The 19832-nt window shown below is 37.7% G+C and overlaps 1 protein-coding gene across 1 annotated transcript in view; it reads right to left on the bottom strand.

Moving 5' to 3' along the window:
- The window catches only part of LOC110458512 (titin-like), a 483136-nt gene that overhangs the window by 437143 nt on the left and 26161 nt on the right, over positions 1-19832 (bottom strand). Inside the window, exons 5-18 of the mRNA XM_021510245.1 lie at positions 19708-19822; positions 18354-18444; positions 17553-17753; positions 16216-16329; positions 15199-15376; positions 14432-14655; positions 12105-12227; positions 11365-11556; positions 10080-10194; positions 9466-9707; positions 8113-8235; positions 7462-7653; positions 6243-6430; positions 4902-5418 (exon numbers count right to left, since the gene is read on the bottom strand). Coding sequence (XP_021365920.1) covers positions 4902-5418; positions 6243-6430; positions 7462-7653; positions 8113-8235; positions 9466-9707; positions 10080-10194; positions 11365-11556; positions 12105-12227; positions 14432-14655; positions 15199-15376; positions 16216-16329; positions 17553-17753; positions 18354-18444; positions 19708-19822 — 2615 coding nt within the window. The remainder of the gene's footprint in view (positions 1-4901; positions 5419-6242; positions 6431-7461; positions 7654-8112; positions 8236-9465; positions 9708-10079; positions 10195-11364; positions 11557-12104; positions 12228-14431; positions 14656-15198; positions 15377-16215; positions 16330-17552; positions 17754-18353; positions 18445-19707; positions 19823-19832) is intronic.

Below are 19832 nucleotides of genomic sequence, written 5' to 3'. Positions count from 1 at the left end.
TGTATATGTATTTCTCCATCCCTCCTCCCCCATCCCTCCTCACATCCTTTAGTATATGATGTGGATGTATTTTCTAATCCCCAGCTAGCTACTTTCCACAGAAGAAATATATATATATTCTGTACAGTATTATACAGACCAATACCTATATCACATATCTGAACATCTGCCAAACTTATAGATACTAGATATACCTATGTACAACCATAATTCTCCTACATATCGAAAGGCGTTTCCTTAAATACAAATTCTATTTTCCTGTTGTTGAATCCTAAATTCTATTTTATCNCCCCCTCACCCCATATAAAATGGTTTGGGGTATGGGGGTAAACAAGTTCCTGTGAATCATTCTGCTTGATAAAATATAACCGAACTACTCAGTAGTGGATGTAAAACCAATCATTCAATCAATCAAAAAATTCTGTCTATGACCTACAGAACACTTGCAGTAACAGACATATATTTTTCAGATATGCTGTATTTTTGCTGTAACTTACAAATTTTAGACTATCTATGGTAGTTGGGTTGTAGCCTGTAGAACTCTGATGGCTACAGACCGGTGGTGAAGTCAGGGCCCACAGACCCATCCCTGATGTTACTTATGGATTCCTGATATCTGTATGTCAGATAAACCTGCCAAACTTGTGTGATGTATCTGTATCTCACATCCGACTTCTATTTCTGTACCAGACAGTGCTTACATAACACTCAAACTTGTTAAACAAATTTCTTACCAGTCGCTGTTTCAAAAATTCTGATTCAGATACGTTACCCCAACACAAGTACCTTTGCATTGGCAATCATATATATATATATATATATATATTGTACATATAGGTTATAAAGGCCAGGGCTTACATAAGCCTAGGCCGGACATCAAATCCCTTGGAAAACCCTGCAGGTTTGAGAGAATAGGCTTGCTGTATCCCACTGCATGTTACAGTATGTAGTAAGAGGCAACAAATGTGCCCCCACCCCCAGCCCTGCCCCCAACCCCTAAAACTGAAGAAACCAGAATTGATCTTCTGCCCCCATTGCAACGTTTGGAATATTTGTTTTCTGTTCCATTCTCACTTCTCTACTTTTTTCTTTTCAAAATTAATCCAAAATTATTTCTAAATGAAACATTTTTGTATCTCATGAAATGGAGCTTCATAGTTTTAATCCGAGAAAAGTTCCAGAGTCAAATTTTTCACATCAGACTTTTAATGTTATCAGATCTGAGGACTAAAACTCCCGAGAAATACCTTAAAGCAGAGACAAGATCAAGAATGTTAGAGAAGAAATGCTCAGCATAGAATGACGGCTTAAGTTTTTTCCTGAGGAATTCACATCAACACGGATACCAACAGCTACCTTATATCTACGCAGTTAACACCAACAAGTCGTTGTTATCAATTCCCCACTGGTCGTCTCCTCATCAGCTGACCTAAAGATTTGCAGGACACTCAGAAACTTCGTTTATAAAATTATCTACTCAATGTTTGTAAGACTGCACAGTCAGATTTGTCACATGAAGCAGGAAAATATAACCTGATTTTTTTCTTTTCTTGAAATATGTAGGTTTATTTACGGGGTAGCACTGTAAGACTAACCAACAATTTGATAACTTTGATATCAGAAAACTCACATACATCAGGTTGAACTTTTTTTTATGAAACTGGCTTGCAACAAAAATATTTTGGTAACAAGAATTCTCTTCAGAGCCAATATTTCTTTAGTCACAAAAAAGATAATAATTTCTGGCTTGGAAGAGTGGTAGAGAAATGTATGGCTAATGCCAAGACGAGAACATGAGAGGTTTGTGTGTGTGTGGTAACAATATAAACACAGCCAAGAAATACCTACACAATATCTGGTCAATACATACAGCCCAGTGGAACCCCAAATATCGCACATCATCTACCTAATACTACGATCATAATAAACTGTATAGATAGGTTGCCAACAACAACAGGTCTTATATACCTGTACAGTGTATGTAGCCAATAATAACAGGTCTTATATACCTGTACAGTGTATCTAGCCAATAATAGCAGGTCTTATATACATGTACACTGTATCTAGCCAATAATAACAGGTCTTATTTACCTTTACACTGTATCTATAGATAGGTTGCCAACAACAACAGGTCTTATATACCTGTACAGTGTATGTAGCCAATAATAACAGGTCTTATATACCTATACAGTGTATCTAGCCTATAACAACAGGTCTTATATACCTGTACAGGGTATCTAGCCAATAATAACAGGTCTTATATACAAGTACACTTTATCTAGCCAATAATAACAGGTCTTATATACCTGTACAGTGTATCTAGCCAATAATAACAGGTCTTAGACATATGTAGAGTGTATCTAGCCAATAATAACAGGTCTTATTTACCTGTACAGTGTATCTAGCCAATAATAACAGGTCTTATTTACATGTACAGTGTATTTAGCCAATAATAACAGGTCTTATATACCTATACAGTGTATCTAGCCTATAACAACAGGTCTTATATACCTGTACAGTGTATCTAGACAATAACAACAGGTCTTATATACCTGTACAGGGTATCTAGCCAATAATAACAGGTCTTATTTACCTTTACACTGTATCTATAGATAGGTTGCCAACAACAACAGGTCTTATATTCCTGTACAGTGTATGTAGCCAATAATAACAGGTCTTATATACCTATACAGTGTATCTAGCCTATAACAACAGGTCTTATATACCTGTACAGGGTATCTAGCCAATAATAACAGGTCTTATTTACCTTTACACTGTATCTATAGATAGGTTGCCAACAACAACAGGTCTTATATCCCTGTACAGTGTATCTAGCCAATAATAGCCGGTCTTATTTACATGTACAGTGTATCTAGCCAATAATAACAGGTCTTAGACATATGTACAGTGTATCTAGCCAATAACAACAGGTCTTATATACATGTACACTGTATCTAGCCAATAATAACAGGTCTTATATACATGTACACTGTATCTAGCCAATAATAACAGGTCTTATATACCTGTACAGTGTATCTAGCCAATAACAACAGGTCTTATATACCTGTACAGTGTATCTAGCCAATAATAACAGGTCTTATATACCTGTACAGTGTATCTAGCCAATAATAACAGGTCTTATATACCTGTACAGTGTATCTAGCCAATAATAACAGGTCTTATATACCTGTACAGTGTATCTAGCCAATAATAACAGGTCTTATATACCTGTACAGTGTATCTAGCCAATAATAACAGGTCTTATATACCTGTACAGTGTATCTAGCCAATAATAACAGGTCTTATATACCTGTACAGTGTATCTAGCCAATAATAACAGGTCTTATATACCTGTACAGTGTATCTAGCCAATAATAACAGGTCTTATATACCTGTACAGTGTATCTAGCCAATAATAACAGGTCTTATATACCTGTACAGTGTATCTAGCCAATAATAACAGGTCTTATATACCTGTACAGTGTATCTAGCCAATAATAACAGGTCTTATATACCTGTACAGTGTATCTAGCCAATAATAACAGGTCTTATATACCTGTACAGTGTATCTAGCCAATAATAACAGGTCTTATATACCTGTACAGTGTATCTAGCCAATAATAACAGGTCTTATATACCTGTACAGTGTATCTAGCCAATAATAACAGGTCTTATATACCTGTACAGTGTATCTAGCCAATAATAACAGGTCTTATATACCTGTACAGTGTATCTAGCCAATAATAACAGGTCTTATATACCTGTACAGTGTATCTAGCCAATAATAACAGGTCTTATATACCTGTACAGTGTATCTAGCCAATAATAACAGGTCTTATATACCTGTACACTGTATCTAGCCAATAATAACAGGTCTTATTTACCTGTACAGTGTATCTAGCCAATAATAACAGGTCTCATACACATGTACAGTGTAACTAGCCAATAATAACAGGTCTTATATACCTGTACAGTGTATCTAGCCAATAATAGCAGGTCTTATATACCTGTACAGTGTGTCTAGCCAATTATAACAGTATAACAGATCTTATATACCTGTACAGTGTATCTAGCCAATAATAACAGGTCTTATATACCTGTACACTGTATCTAGCCAATAATGACAGGTCTTATATACCTGTACAGTGTATCTAGCCAATAATAACAGGTCTCATACACATGTACAGTGTAACTAGCCAATAATAACAGGTCTTATATACCTGTACAGTGTATCTAGACAATAATAACAGGTCTTATATACCTGTACAGTGTATCTAGTCAATAATAGCAGGTCTTATATACCTGTACAGTGTTTCTAGCCAATTATAACAGTATAACAGATCTTATATACCTGTACAGTGTATCTAGCCAATAACAACAGGTCTTATATACCTGTACAGTGTATCTTGCCAATAATAACAGGTCTTATATACCTGTACAGTGTATCTAGCCAACAACAACAGGTCTTATATACCTGTACACTGTATCTAGCCAATAAAAACAGGTCTTATATACCTGTACAGTGTAGCTAGCCAACAACAACAGGTCTTATATACCTGTACACTGTGTCAAGCCAATCACAACATGTCTTATATACCTGTACAGTGTACCCAGCCAATCATAACAGGTCTAATATACCTGTTCATTTTACAGTGTAGCTCAGTCATAGCAAGTTTTGTCTTCCCTATGATGTGATACTACATAGAGGACCCTGTGGAAGATTAGCTTTGCTAAACAGGTTTTGTATCTTCAATAAATAAAGTTTATTATTATTATTATTATATATTTCAATTGTTTACATGATGACATTAATTTGCTGCATAACAGTCCAAGTATATGCTATTGTGATTACGTGTAAAAGAACCTGTGTCACAATGATACAGCAAAAGAGAAAGACCAACCTCCTCCAGCTGTCGGTATAGGCGATCACCTTCCCGAGTCCTCACCCCTGGATGGGCAGGTATCGTGGACTTTGACCTCTGATGCAAAGGTTGTGACCTCACAGGGACAACATAGCTGCTGGAAACGGCACTCTCTTGAGGAGCGTTTGAAAGTTTTTGTATCTTTTCCCTCACTACTTTTCGGCCCTGGTTAGGATCTGAAACCCGTCCTTCTGAGATGGAGGGGCCTCCGCGACTGTCTACCTCCGATGTCCACTGGCGGGGCCTGCGACGCATACTCTCTGACTTCTGTGGGGGGGTTTCATTTGACCTCATCGACCCAGTGTTGGACCTGGGAAGGGTCTGGCTTCGCTGACTGGAGCTTCTCTGCGGGGGCTGAGGGACAGCATGACGCCGAACCTGCTGCATCTCCTCCCAGCCCTGATTCAGCTCCTGCATCTGTCGATCTAGTTTACGTAATTTACCAACGATGCTTTCGCTGGCTCCTTGGTCATCAATAGAAACCTGTTTGTTGTCCCTGTAACAGAAAGACTGGTCATTTTACCACAATTTTTCAAAATAATCACCAAAAGAGGATCATTTCATTTAGGATAGCCAGGTAGAAAGGCTTTAAACCAGTGCAACAGAGAAAGTATTGCATCATTTTATGAATTGAAGACACAATAAGAGAATACCATTGGGTTAACAATGTTGTAATTTGATCTCAAAATCGATAAAACTACGGCAAAACAGGAACAAAAAGAGAATTTACATGGAGACCCTTGATAAAGTACAAGAAAAATATGAGGTGTTCCGGAAGGGTCAGTTTCTTCTGCTTCACTGACGACACCTGCCATGTACATCTAGGTCAAATCAAAGTAACGGAACAATGGTCTCACCCAATATATCATGAATTCAACAATTGTAAGAGACTTCGAAATCAATTTGGACAAACATTGGCAAAACCTAGAGCTTAAAAACAATCATTTTGCTAGTTACAAGCAGATATACGGAAGGGACAAATAATATTATATGTATATTGTAATGCTATAAGATATGATTATAGTCACCCAATGCCTGTATCCATTACTTTTCCTATTAAATCCTATTAACCCTTTCACCACTGTAGACCATAATGGACTAATCTATATCAATGGTAGAGTCTACTCAAGTTACATAGGGGTGAAAGGGTTAAAGAAATGTCATGTCCTCATACCAAGAACCAGGGCAATGACAAAAGACATCAAAGCACATTAATGAGCATAACCAAAAATAATGATATATTTTTGATAATCAATATTATTTGAAAAATCCTGTCTATGCTATTCATGATCGATAAGTGTTGGTGTGTTGCGGACCTACCTGTCTACAAGGATGATCGGTAGCGAAAGTCGCTCTAGTAACGCTCGTCCCATGTGATTTGTATCGTTGTATTCGCTCTCTAGATGTTCCTTGCTGGCAGTATGATGCCTTAACACGTCATGAGCAGTTATCTCCATTGCTAGAGCCTGACTAACAGGCTTCATAAGTTGCTCCAGTTGGTCGAATAGCTGCAAATGAAAACAGGAAATTAAATTTCTATAGGAATTAATATGAGCTCTAAGCTTGTTTCTCAATCCCTCGGAAACTACATGTATATAATAACCATGCCTGATTATTGAATAAAATTCTGTTGAAACTGAATGTTCCAAATATCAATTATAATGTGTAGTTTTTTCTCTTATTTCATATAAGCTTTCCAAAATTACTGTCCTTCTTTCGCTGTCTCTTCTCGGCCAATCAAATTTCTCGACTTACGCATTTACCAAAATTCTTCATCTTCAAACTGTGGCAAATTCTTACGTCTCTACTTTTACTTTTTTTTCAAATTTATTTTGACACATACAAAATTCGTCGGAGATCATTACAAGGATTTAAACACATACAACTTTAAGACACTCTTTCTGATGCAGGGAATTAATTCTATCATTAAATTTTCAAACAATGATTCTAAGACCCTGTTTAGAGATTCAACACAAGTTACTCCCGACATCGGAGTCGAACCCATGCCTAACAGTGCACTAGAGTTCACCACAGCCTAACCCTTGATTAAGGTCAGGGTTAACAATAACTGGGGCCTGTGCATGCATAAGGACCAGCTAGTATGGTCATTTTTAAATGTATTACTTCAGGGGCAAAACCCAAAGAAAACAGCCAATGTTGATGTTGGCCTTCAAAGTCGTCAAAGCCAAGACGTTGGTATCCTTGTTGTTGTGAATTCCAGAGGAAAAAAAATGCTGTCATTCTATGCTGAGCATTTCTTCTCTAACATTCTTGCTCTTGACTCTGTTTGGAGGTATTTCTCGGGAGTATTAGTCCTCAGATCTGATAACATTCAAAGTCTGATAAGAACAAAATTTGACTCTGAAACTTTTCTTGGATTAGAACAATTAAGCTTTGATTCAGGAGAGGCAAAAACTTATCATACAGAAAACATCATGAATCCACCAGGTCAGTCATCTTATTAACGAACAACTCTGGTTCAACCATTCTAGCCGAGCAATAAACAAAATGGCCCTGGGCTTCCTATGAATTAAGGTACCTTTTCAGCAGACGACAGGAACATGGCCGCCACAGTCAGTCTGTTAGCTCGCTCATTTGATCCCCCGGTGAAACGTGTCCACGCCTCCTCGAGTTGTACCACACGCTCCTCATTGGGAGCAAGGTCAATCCTCAAAGATCTCCGTAGAACGAACGCTGCTTGCAGTAGTTGTTTGCCATAGTCGTATGTACCCTAAATAACGTATGACAAATTTTGTACTGAGAATCTCGTTCAAGTCATATATAAGCAAGTTTTAAAGTAATGTTTTCCTAATACGTCCCAAATAAAGGGAGTTGGAAAATAAAACTGTCAGATTAGGATTTAACTCCAGGGCCTCAACAATATATATTTATTTTGACAATTTCTTCTTCTGCTACGAGTAACAAAGAAGTTAAAACAACAGGATCACAGCCAATGGCCTCCATATCACAAGTATATTTGAGGCCTCAGGCCAATTTTTTAGTCCAAATTTATTAACTTTATATTTAAGTTATTATTTGCCTTTAAGCTCTTTGTGACAATTGGGAACTGGTTAATTTTTATTATCCATTTTTTTAATAACGTTTGTTTAAATCTGGCATAACATTCTTGCTGTGAATTCATTTTTTTTTAAAACCTTTAAATCAATCTACCAGTCAAATGTTGACAAACCTCTGCAGTGGACTCAAATTTCTTGTGTTCCTCCTGAAGGACTTCGGCCTCCTGCGGTGTATGTCCCATACTGGTGTGTGTGTACAGCATGACCTCACAAAGCTCTCGGATCCACGCGATCGCCTGCAAGGTAAAATGGTACCCATTATAGCCTAACAAGTTAACATGACCTCAGCGACCTGTCGTGACCTTTAAAATTTACATATTTATAAATCTTTTGTAGCCTTATTGATACATAACTGTGATCTTAAGTGACCTATATATGATAAGAAAATTGAAGAAGAAAAAGTAGAAAAAATAATATCTTTGATGGGACTAGTTTTCACATGGTCTTAGGGACCTTTTACGGCTTTACATAAAAGTGAATTAAAGGGGTAAGCATTTAATACCTCTTTTAACTTAACTTGAGGTGACCTATATTTGCGAGCATTGCATTTTTTTTACAAACAAATCATGATGGCTGATCTCAACAAAACGTCGGCATACCACCGTATAGTGGGTTATTTATGCAGACCTAAATTTTCAACTTCCTCAAATTTTGACCAGAATTGGAAAATTGAATTTACACAGATTATAATTTCTCAATCTAGACATGTGAAGAAACTAACATTTTGCAGTTTTTAGAGACGGGACACTCAACATATATAATGTCAAATAGTCAAACAAATACGCTTTATTACAGCATATCGAGCCAAAACGAGTAAGTGTTTTTTGTTAAACAAATCAGCAACAAAATTATAACATGTGAATATATTCGTCCTCGAATAAACTCATGCTTTCTGATTCCTTAGAAAAACACAAGTGTGTGGTCTTGCTTTTATCACATACCTTCCGTATTTGGTAGAGATCAGTACAAAGATTATATAATATTTGATATTTTTTGCAAAAACTGTGAACTTTTCAGTTCGCCATGACAAGGGGATTCCCATAAAAAGTAGTTCAGGCTAGTAGGTAAATATAACATTCCGTATTGCACATGTGCAATACAGAACGTTGTATTTCATGGTCTGAAAATTGCTTGTATTACTCTAACAAGATTCAACAGGTATGTGATCAAATCTATTCTCCAACATCTTGTATTACTCCTGATGTCAATGAATCACTACAAGTTTCTTATCGCAGCTTTTTGTTATGCTTGTTATATTATTCTGCAGATCATATTTTCGCAATAACGTTATTGACCCGTGAAATCGCGAAAAATATCCCCCCGCGGAAATATACGGCTATACAGCACTACCTAGTTGTGTCAAGATTAATTACACATCAAAATCTGCAAGTATGTGAGCAAAGGTCAACAAATCGATGTAAAGTTTTCGCTACACAATGAGATATCAGTGTAGCACAATAATGTACCTGGTCAGCGTCTCGTTCACAGGTGCGTAGTTGTAAAATTTGTTGTAGTTTGAGTTTCCGTACGTCAGCGAGGTCGTCACATCTCATCTTTCTTTCCTGTAAATCTTCCAGATATTTGTTGATGTGTTTTATCTGGCTGTCGTAGTCCGGAGAAATGTCCTTGCCAGACGCATTTTTGATTGGCCGAGACATCTCGTCAAGTAGACTCTGTCCATCTGCAATAGACTGTGTTGCTGCCAAGTCTGTAAAACATAAATTTTACATTGACTATAAAACAAACATGTTAGCAAATAAAAGCTCACGCATTTTCTGTAATTAATCCTTATAACTACATGGTTGAACTTTTCAAATCATGTCTAGTTGAAAAAAATTTGTGGAATTACCACCTTCACCGAAAAACAGATTTGGCAGAAATTTTCCTGCTGTAAATTTTGAAAAATTTAAAACATGAATTTGTTTTTGAGTTATTCATCAAAAAAATCTTCTTTTCTTTTGATCAGATTTACCGTTTCATGAAAATTGTTATTTTGGCCCTTTGTGAACTTGCTGTTTGCTGAATAAGAAATTTGTACATATTGTAATATTATATAAATGCCTGCAAACATCCAACTTACCGATGCTGTCACACTTTTCGTTGAGCTCTGCCAGGGCCTTTTCTGCTGTATCCACATCTACCAGCTCCGTCTCCGTACACAGGAGTTCCAACAGGCTATCCAGCTTCTGGGAAAACTGATCCAACAAAGTTCAAACATTGTACAAGTAAATAAAATCATAATGTAATTAGTCAATCAGTCCTCCTCAATTCTTAATTTATAATACCGTATACATGATCATTTTCACTGCCATTTTATTTTCAAGGTATTTGCAGTAGGATGTATCAGTGAATTCAATGCAAAAATTGACATATCTTGAACATGATGTTTTAGGGTTTTCACATTACGGTGATTCAGCGAGTTCAACACAACAAAAGACATAGCTCTGTAAAGTAGCATTAAAGGGTTCCATGGCACAGCTGGTAGGGGACCAGTCTACTATCTGTAGGGTCATAAGTTTGGATCCCCCAGCTGGCAGGATGTGGTTTTATTTCTGAACAAGATATGGTTTCCTTGTTGCTCAACTCAACTGCACCAGTCAAAAGTACAAGATATTTTGGTCTGGGAAGGGTGTTGCAGTATCTGTGCTGTAGTATTTTGGTCTGGGAAGGGTGTTACAGTATCTGTGCTGTAGTATTTTGGTCTGGGATGGGTGTTGCAGTATCTGTGCTGTAGTATTTTGGTCTGGGAAGGGTGTTGCAGTATCTGTGATGTAGTATTTTGGTCTGGGAAGGGTGTTGCAGTATTTGTGCTGTAGTATTTTGGTCTGGGAAGGGTGTTACAGTATCTGTGCTGTAGTGTTTTGGTCTGGGAAGGGTGTTGCAGTATCTGTGCTGTAGTATTCAAGTGGTTTGACACTATAAATTACTATGTTAGATGATAAGGAGATACTCAAAAAGCATGACACTTTCAAATTTACTTGAATCTTTTCTTTTAAACTGTGACGCTATTTTACATGATGAGGAGATACTATAAGTTTTACATTTCAGTTGGAGATGTTTTAAAATCTGAATCACTAACTGCCAAAACATCCTCTATAATAATATGAAACCTAATCAATTTCTTGGAACACTTTATTTACCTTGACCTATATCAACTTACACCTCTTTTGTCAGCCACTGAAACCTGATTCAGGTGATGAACATATATTACGACCTTGACCCTTTTTTGTACACCTTTTGGCCTTGACCTATGACTACTAACAATGCCTCTGTGAGACTCCGAGACCTAACAGAGGTGAGGAAAACATAATAAGACCTTGACCTTTAACATGTAAGCCAGTTGACCTTGACCTATATCTACTCACATCCTCAGCCAGTCTGTGGAACCTGACAGAGGTGATAAGAAGTGTCCTGCGTCGTTCCAGACGACTGGCGAAGCAACGACAGACGGTATCCATATAGTCACGGACGCTGTGAATGTCGTCGCGTCCGGGGTGGTCTTCTTCCGTCAACTCCTCTGCTTTGTAGCGCAGCTCTGCATACTGGCCGTACGTATCCTTGACAATACAAAACAATATAATGCCTAAGCATACAAAACTTTGTGAAATTCCTACATTACCTTTTAGCAGAAGTAAAATTCGTTGCTGAATTTCTGAAAAGTTGTCATTTATTTTGATTATGCTTTATATTCTAAAGGCAATACTTGACTTGAATTTTCTGTGGAGAATTTTTTATTAATGAGAAAAGGTTTGCTTATTTACTTTTCCATGTAACATTTTGGGGTCCTATTGAAGCTGTGAATACTAGTGCAAGTTTGTAATACAACAGATGGTATATGTCCTAATGGCATTGGGATTTTCATGTTTATGATATTCTCAAGAAAACCATGTCTACATTCAAACCTGTATTAAAGAGACCACCCCTGGGAAGTCAAAAAGTTGTATATTATTGCAGGGTGTTCAGTTCAGGATCATTAAAAGGGATCTCTTAACACAGGTGGTCTCTTAACAGAGGTGGATATATAGGCAGGTTTGATTGTAGTTTGAAAGAAATTTCAAAAAATTATTCAGCTTTCAATTTGTAATACTGCTATGGTGTTGGTTACCATGCATTTTATTTCCATTTCCTCATGACGTCGTCGTAACTCGTTAGCCGTCTCGTACGAATCTCCAATATCAACTTGAGACGACAACAACTTCTCTCCAGGCCCGAGAATCCAGCCAACCACCTACATCGAAACAAAGTTCAAAGGTTAAACACAAGCCATGCCAGATGTCAAAGGTTAAAGAGGTCAGTCATAATAATAATATCTTCAAATCAATGTACAAGGATAAATGCAAGTCACATCAAGAAGAAAATATTGACCTGATGTTTCTAAAAATAGTGAGTGAAATACTGACTCACACGTGACCACAACTTGGCCAATCAAGAAAACCATATTCTTCATGTATAGTGGAATTAACTTTAACCGAAAGGTAACCACTAAGTTAAACTATAATATTAACATTGTCACTTCTGTGAAATATTCTCTTGGTTTGCACCATCTTTTATATAGAAGGGAGAAAACTCCTTATTGAAACAAGAGGCCCAGAGGGCCTGTATCACTCACCTGAATATGTTTCAAATAATTGGTATGAAGTAAATATATAGCACTCCATGGTAGTACTCCCATAACATGAGAGGCCACTGGTCGGCCTTTTTTTAATCGGATATGATTTTGCCGACTGCGACCTCTCATTTCCGAAGCACTAATTCTTTGATGCAGTTTCCGCCCGAAATCCGGGCGGAACAAAATCGGCTTGAAAAACTCACATAAGTGGTTAACAGTTCATGACAACGATGTCTACTCACGGTTTATATAATATAGATCTCATATATATGTCACAGACACAAATATATAGTATATTACGGAATAGAACACTCAAAATACATGTCCATGTCGTTGTAGCACATCTCTGACCTACATTTAAAACATGGCTTCTGGATTAATACAAAATATCAGGGGGGATTTCAAACGGAACGAAATGATACGGAGTTTGTTTGTATTCCGCTTGTGAAACATTACATGTAATCCATTTTTGTATTAACCGGAAAAATCATGGCAAATGCTGTCTGCTTCGCTTCGAATGAGGAAAAACTCATTATTTATGTCTTTGACATGAAATTTTTCTCATATAATCATGGATTTATGGAAAGGAATATTTATTGGACCCTTTTGACCATTTAAATGTATGTAAACACGATATACTCTTTCTTAATCCGAACTTTGAAAATGTGATAGTCAGCATCGGGAAAATCAGCTATGGGCAGTTAGAGGTTACGCGGCGCCTGTCAAAAGTTTTTCGCCGTGTAAAACCTCTAACATTGTTGGAGTATCCATGGTAGGTGCTGTAAGTACATATAAAATTTCAGAAAGATCCATCCAGTACTTGAGATATAGCGAGAACAAACTTCAAACAGAGCCCCATCCCTATGCCCCTAGGGGGGGGTCATACCCACCAATTATACAAGGACCCAAGGATGCTCAAGACTAAATAAGGATAAAATCTCTTAATCCCGATGGTCGAAGAAGGATTTTAAAGGTTTTACCTCTATTTCTCCTATTGGTCCCCGCCCTTCTGCCCCCTGGGAGACCACACCCACTGCTTATACAAAATTGAGTCACCTTGGCTAAAGGATGCTCCAGACTAAATAAGGATAAAATCCCTTAACCCCTATGGTAGAAGGATTTTGAAGGTTTTACCTCTCTACCTCCAGGGGGGTCAGACACACTGTTTATAAAAAAATTGGTTCCCCTTCAACCAAGGGTGCTTCATACCAAATTTGGACAAAATCCTGTCATTCCTACAGAAGAAGAAGGATTTTGAAGAATTTGCTATGTTTCCCCTACTGGGCCCCTCCTTTCTGCCCCCAGGGGGGCCACATTCGCTGTTTATACGAAATTGAGTCCCTTTTGCCCAAGGATGCTCCAGACTGAATTAGGATAAAATCCCTTAATCCCTATGGTAGAAGGATTATAAAGGTTTTACCTCTATTTCCCCTATTGGGCCCCGCCCCTCAGCCCCCGGGGAGGGGGGCCAGACCCACCATTTATACAAAATTTGTTCCCCTTCCTCCCAAGGATGCTTCTAACCAAATTTGGTCAAACTCTGCTCTGTCGTTCATGACTAGTAGTGTTTTAAAGGAAAAGTTGACGGACGGACGACGGACGCTGCGGTATGGCATAAGCTCACCATGGTCCATCGAACCAGGTGAGCTAAAAACTCGGAGTGGAACTCTTCTTGGCGATTGTAACCGATGTAGTGGTTTCCTTTACTTAATTCATTCACCCCTGAAATTTCATAATGAACTATTCCAACCTTTGAATTGGAAGAGTTCAAATGTGTCTTCAGGGGTGAATGAGTGATTGACCACTCTATGTACCCTACATACCGTTTTGATGTCCCGATGTAATTCCTCATACTGGAGGTTCAGACTGAGTGTGCGGTCACGATTCTCCAGATAGTTCTGTAGTTTCTCCACACGGTTCTCTATGTACTGGATCAGCCGTTTCACCTGCTTCTGAGCTTCAAGGTCGTCCAGCGTCCACACTGAGTCTTTGTCTTGTCCCTGCGGGGGATCACGGTGGCGGCGTAGCTGGGACAGTAACTCACCACCTGTAACAGTATTAAAACTAGTTCAGGGGAAAAGTTTTCACTCATCATTCAGAATTGTCTCGTACTTTTTCTCTTAAACAATTCTGTATCACCCCTAAGGATATAACTCTCTGCCATCTTCTCAGGTACGACAGACGTGACGTTACATAAACGAGTACAACAGCAAGTAACCCAGAGATGACATCAGCGAAACATAAGACATTTACGACATCACAATCAGTTTTCCAAGGAGTTTACATTGCACTGCTGGTAACTTTCAAACCATCACAGTTAGGGGAGATTCTATTAATCTTTCTGAAAGCAAATCAGAATTTGTCTGTTGACACATCTTCACAAAAAAATGTTTGCATGGAAAAAAGTAGCGCCTTAGCCTTCTTTAATCAATGTACTTTTTTGTATTTTTGAGATTGTGAACAAAATATCCCAACAATTTTTCGTAAATCTTACATCATGTAACTTTAACCGCTGAGCGATAGGATATAAAAATCTGCAATGGATTTGTTCTTGTCAAAAACTGACAATGGCGCGGTGACGTTCACTTACCGTCTCTGATGACCTGTGTTGGTACAGACATGATGGAGTCCTGAAAGTAGCGATGTTGTCGTAGCGACTCGAGCGGACTAGACGAGTCCTTTTTGGAGTACGCCTGTTGTATCTGTGCTTCGGCAGTGTCCAGATGAGACGCAGCAGCCCTCGACTCACGAATGAACTTCTCCAGGTCCTATAAATAGTCAAAGCAATTTAAATGTTGGAAGTCTTCTGATGAACTCCCTTGAGAATACATTACCTGGAATAAACAATCTGTTTATTTTTGTCACCAAGAAATATATTACAATTCTGCCTACGTTTGTGCTCAGAAAAACATTTCCACCTGTCTTAATTTGTGAATGAAGAGATTTACAGCCTCTGTCACACCTGTGTGTGAACTGTCTCTCCCTAGGTAGGCAAAGACAAGCTTATCTTTTCCCTCGTATAACACCTTTGGTGTTTGGAAAAAAAATACCCACCTACCTTAATTAGTGCACATAAGAGCTATTTCACACCTGTTCTATCACAGAAGAGATATTTCCAACCTGTCTATGTTTCTCCCTGAAGATATATATCCCACCTGTGTTTGTCACAGAAGTGTTATTTCCTACCTGTGTTTGTCTCTAAAGAGAGATTTTCTACCTGTTTTGTCACTGAACAGATATTTCCTACCTGTTTTGTCACTGAACAGATATTTCCCACCTGTTTTGTCACTGAACAGATATTTCCCACCTGTTTTGTCACTGAACAGATATTTCCCACCTGTTTTGTCACTGAACAGATATTTCCCACCTGCATTTGTCACTGAACAGATAATATTAAACTGTGTTTATACCAGAATGGTTCCCCATCTGGGGGTTTTTTACCCTGAAGAGATTTTTCCTACCTATCATACATTGTTATTTTGTCCCTCAAGTAATATTTCCTGTCTAGGTTTGTCACCTAAAGAGATATTTTCAATCTATTTATTTTTATCCAGGAAGAGATGTTATCCATATTTCTATTTTTGGAACCTGGAAATTGATTACTCACCTGTCTATTTTTGAGCCAGACACCATGGTGATAGGACAGATGACCACCAAACATACCGGTTAGTTCCTTTTTGTCCACGAACTCGTAGAGACGGTTTACAGAAATAAACTGTGGCTGGAAAAAACAAACAAACAATTATTAGCAGTAAGTAGACAAAAACTTGGAGAAAAAAAACAAGATATTAATATAACACAATTTTGTTATGTATTTATTATTAATATATCATTCAGTAAACATATCGAGAAAAAGTGTCACAGTCAACCCTACAATGTGAAACCTGTATTCGCATAGCGTTAATATTGTCCTTCAAATGTTATATCTATATACTGTATACTGTGTGTAAACATTCGCTACCATGATAAATTTGCCCTCCTTAAGGAGATAAAAAAGTAAAATTGAATCACAGAAAAAATATCCTGGTTTACAGGAACATCATAAATAAAAGAAAATGAGATTTTTTAGATATTTCTAAAAGGACCTATGTTCTTTATGTGACCTACATCTATGTTCCTGTCCCTTGGGAAGCTCTGACTACTGGACTTCCTGCCTATATTTGACCTTGACCTTGGTACCCTTACCTTTAACCTTGTCCTGTTCCTGTCCCAATGGATGCTCTAACTACTGGACTTCCTGTCTATATTTGACCTTGACCCTGGTACCCTTACCTCTAAGTTTGGACTGTTCCTGTCCCTACGGAAGCTCTTGACTACTTGACTTTCTGTCTATATTTGACCTTGGTAGCCCAAGTTTATACTGTTCATGTCCCTGCGGAAACTCTGACTACTGGACTTCCTGTCTATGTTTGACCTTGATAGCCTTACCTCTAAGTGTAGACTGTTCCTGTCACTGTGGATGCTCTTACTACTGGACTTCCTGTCTATATTTGACCTTGGTAGACTTACCTCTAAGTTTGGACCGTTCCTGTCCCTTCGGAAGCACTGACTACTGGACTTCCCGTCTATATTTGACCTTGACCTTGGTAGCCTTACCTCTAAGTTTTGACTGTTCCTGTCCCTGTGGAAGCTCTGACTACTGGACTTCCTGTCTATATTTGATCTTGACCTTGATAGCCTTACCTCTAAGTTTGGACCATTCCTGTCTCTGCGGATGTTCTGACTACTGGACTTCCTGTCTATATTTGACATTGACCTTGGTACCTTTACCTCTAAGTTTGGACTGTTCCTGTCCCTGCGGAAGCTCTGAATACTGGACTTCCTGTCTATATTTGACCTTGATCTTGATAGCCTTACCTCTAAGTTTGGACCGTTCCTGTCTCTGCGGAAGTTCTGACTACTGGACTTCCTGTCTATATTTGACCTTGACCTTGGTACCTTTACCTCTAAGTTTGGACTGTTCCTGTCCCTTCGGAAGCTCGGACTACTGGACTTCCTGTCTATATTTGACCTTGACCTTGGTACCCTTACCTCTAAGTTTGGACTGTTCCTGTCCCTTCGGAAGCTCTGATTACTGGACTTCCTGTCTATATTTGGGTCTGACTTGATCACTAGCACCTGTTTAATGTATTCTCCCAACATTTTCTGAAAAATAAAAAGCAGGTTTCAAAATTAGTCTGATATCTTAATAAACCATTGGTACATTTTCTGAAAAATAAAAAGCAGGTTTCAAAATTAGTCTGATATCTTAATAAACCATTGGTTTTCAAATGCATACAAGTACAAGCAAGTGAAGGGTTGGTAATCCAGACATTTTTGTTCCCAAAACATTGGCTGGTTTTGAGATGGCTGTATATGAGCCTCATTTGTGATGGCTGGTTAACAGGGCTTGGCCATACTGTATATCGGGAATTTTTCGCTGCAGTTTAATTTTTGCCTTTTTCGCCTCCGTAAGGAGGGCAAATTAATCAGTACAGCAAACATATAGACATGTATAAACAACATAAAATACAAAGTAGTTAAATGTGACGGGCGAATTACGGGTTTTACCATCGAAAGGCGAAAATTTGACTGGGGGAAAACTTCTCGGTATAGAGTATATTTTGCAGTTGGTATTGTTGGAAATATGATTTCAGCATCTTCTCTGTAAAATATTTGGAGAATCATTTCTGAAAAATTACAAAAAACAAAATATGTAAGTAACACAGAGTTGCTCTTGCATAAAATCCAATGACTTTCACTGACCTTGAGACACCCTAGCACAGTGACCATATTTGGCCATGATCCGTCCCGACTGTCAACAACAGCAGTGAATCCTCGACACTTCGACTCCTCACTGTAACACAAAAAAAGCCATCAACATTAATAGAGCAGTAGAATTGAATTTGACTGGTCACATACAAACCAATAAATTAAGAAATAAAAATTATTTAAATTTTGGAAACCTCTAGTTGAGCAATGATAATTAAACTGCCTAGTACTTTTTTTTTTTTTTTTTTTTTTTTTTTTTTTTTTTTTTTTATTTTGTTAATTTTTAATCATCTTAAGGATTCCTGTCCCACCACATTGTGGTTTTTCATATATATACATTAACCTCAATTACATTTTGTTTTGGATATAACTGTAGCTTATTTGGGTCAGACCACTTCCATTGACTTGGTAGAGCAATAGCATGACAATCTTAAGTCCAGGGTTTGAATCCCAGTCTAGTCCGCCGGTATTTTTTAACATTCAAACACTGTTATTGATTACATTTTGTTCATTTCAGTTTTATTTTTTTTCATTAAAATCCCGCAAGATATGGTTTTCTTTTCAGGAACGATTTATCAAAGCTACTGTCCTGCCGGGAAAAAAACATTTCCAATGCATAGTTTCAGTTCTAAGTTGTGGTACGGGAAACCTTAACTAACTTATATAGCAAAAGGATGAATAATACAGAAAATGTTTGTAAAACAAACGTATGCCCCTAGCTGCTCCCACCTTTGATGGAACAGAGCTATAAACACAACATTAAACCAAATAAACGGAGCTAAATTTTAAGTCAAACAAACTTCAATGAATTAGAAAATATAGGTCACAGTGACCTGTATTTCATATATGGATGTATTAATCATCACATTGTATCAAAAATGTAGTTTGATGACTTTGGGACTTGAATATAAAACAATAGCTAGTGGTTCCGCCTTAGCTAAAAATTGAGCTTACCCAGTAATGTTAAGTAAAACAAAGATGTTTTAATATACAGACAGACAATTTAGGACTTGTATATAAAACAATAGCTAGCAGCTCCACCTTAGCTAAAAATTGAGCTTACCCGTAATGTTAAGTAAAACAAAGATGTTTTAATATACAGACAGACAATTTAGGACTTGTATATAAAACAATTTCGCTTTTTCTGAAAATTGAGCTTACCAGGTAATGTTAAGTGAAACAATAGTGTTTTAATGTACAGAAAAATGAACCTACGAAAAAGTTAAACACATAATGCCCTCTTCGGTAATTAAAATGGGCAACAAACAATATTTTTGTTTCAGCCTTCCAATGACATTGATTTAAGTTTATGAATGCCTATGTCTGGAAGGATGACAGAGTTACCTACCTTGGAATCTGAACATAGTACTGGAGACATGTCATGATGTCGTGCTGCGAGGGCTCCGGATGGGGCAGGTGACCGGGGAATGTCACAACAGGCCCTCCGTTACGATCCCTACCTCCTGTTGTATG

This window comes from Mizuhopecten yessoensis, unplaced genomic scaffold, assembly GCF_002113885.1.
Source record: "Mizuhopecten yessoensis strain PY_sf001 unplaced genomic scaffold, ASM211388v2 scaffold9639, whole genome shotgun sequence".
Taxonomy (NCBI): Eukaryota; Metazoa; Mollusca; class Bivalvia; order Pectinida; family Pectinidae; genus Mizuhopecten; species Mizuhopecten yessoensis.
The sequence above is the reverse complement of the archived record's forward strand: the minus strand, read 5'-3'. Positions and strand labels throughout refer to the sequence as shown.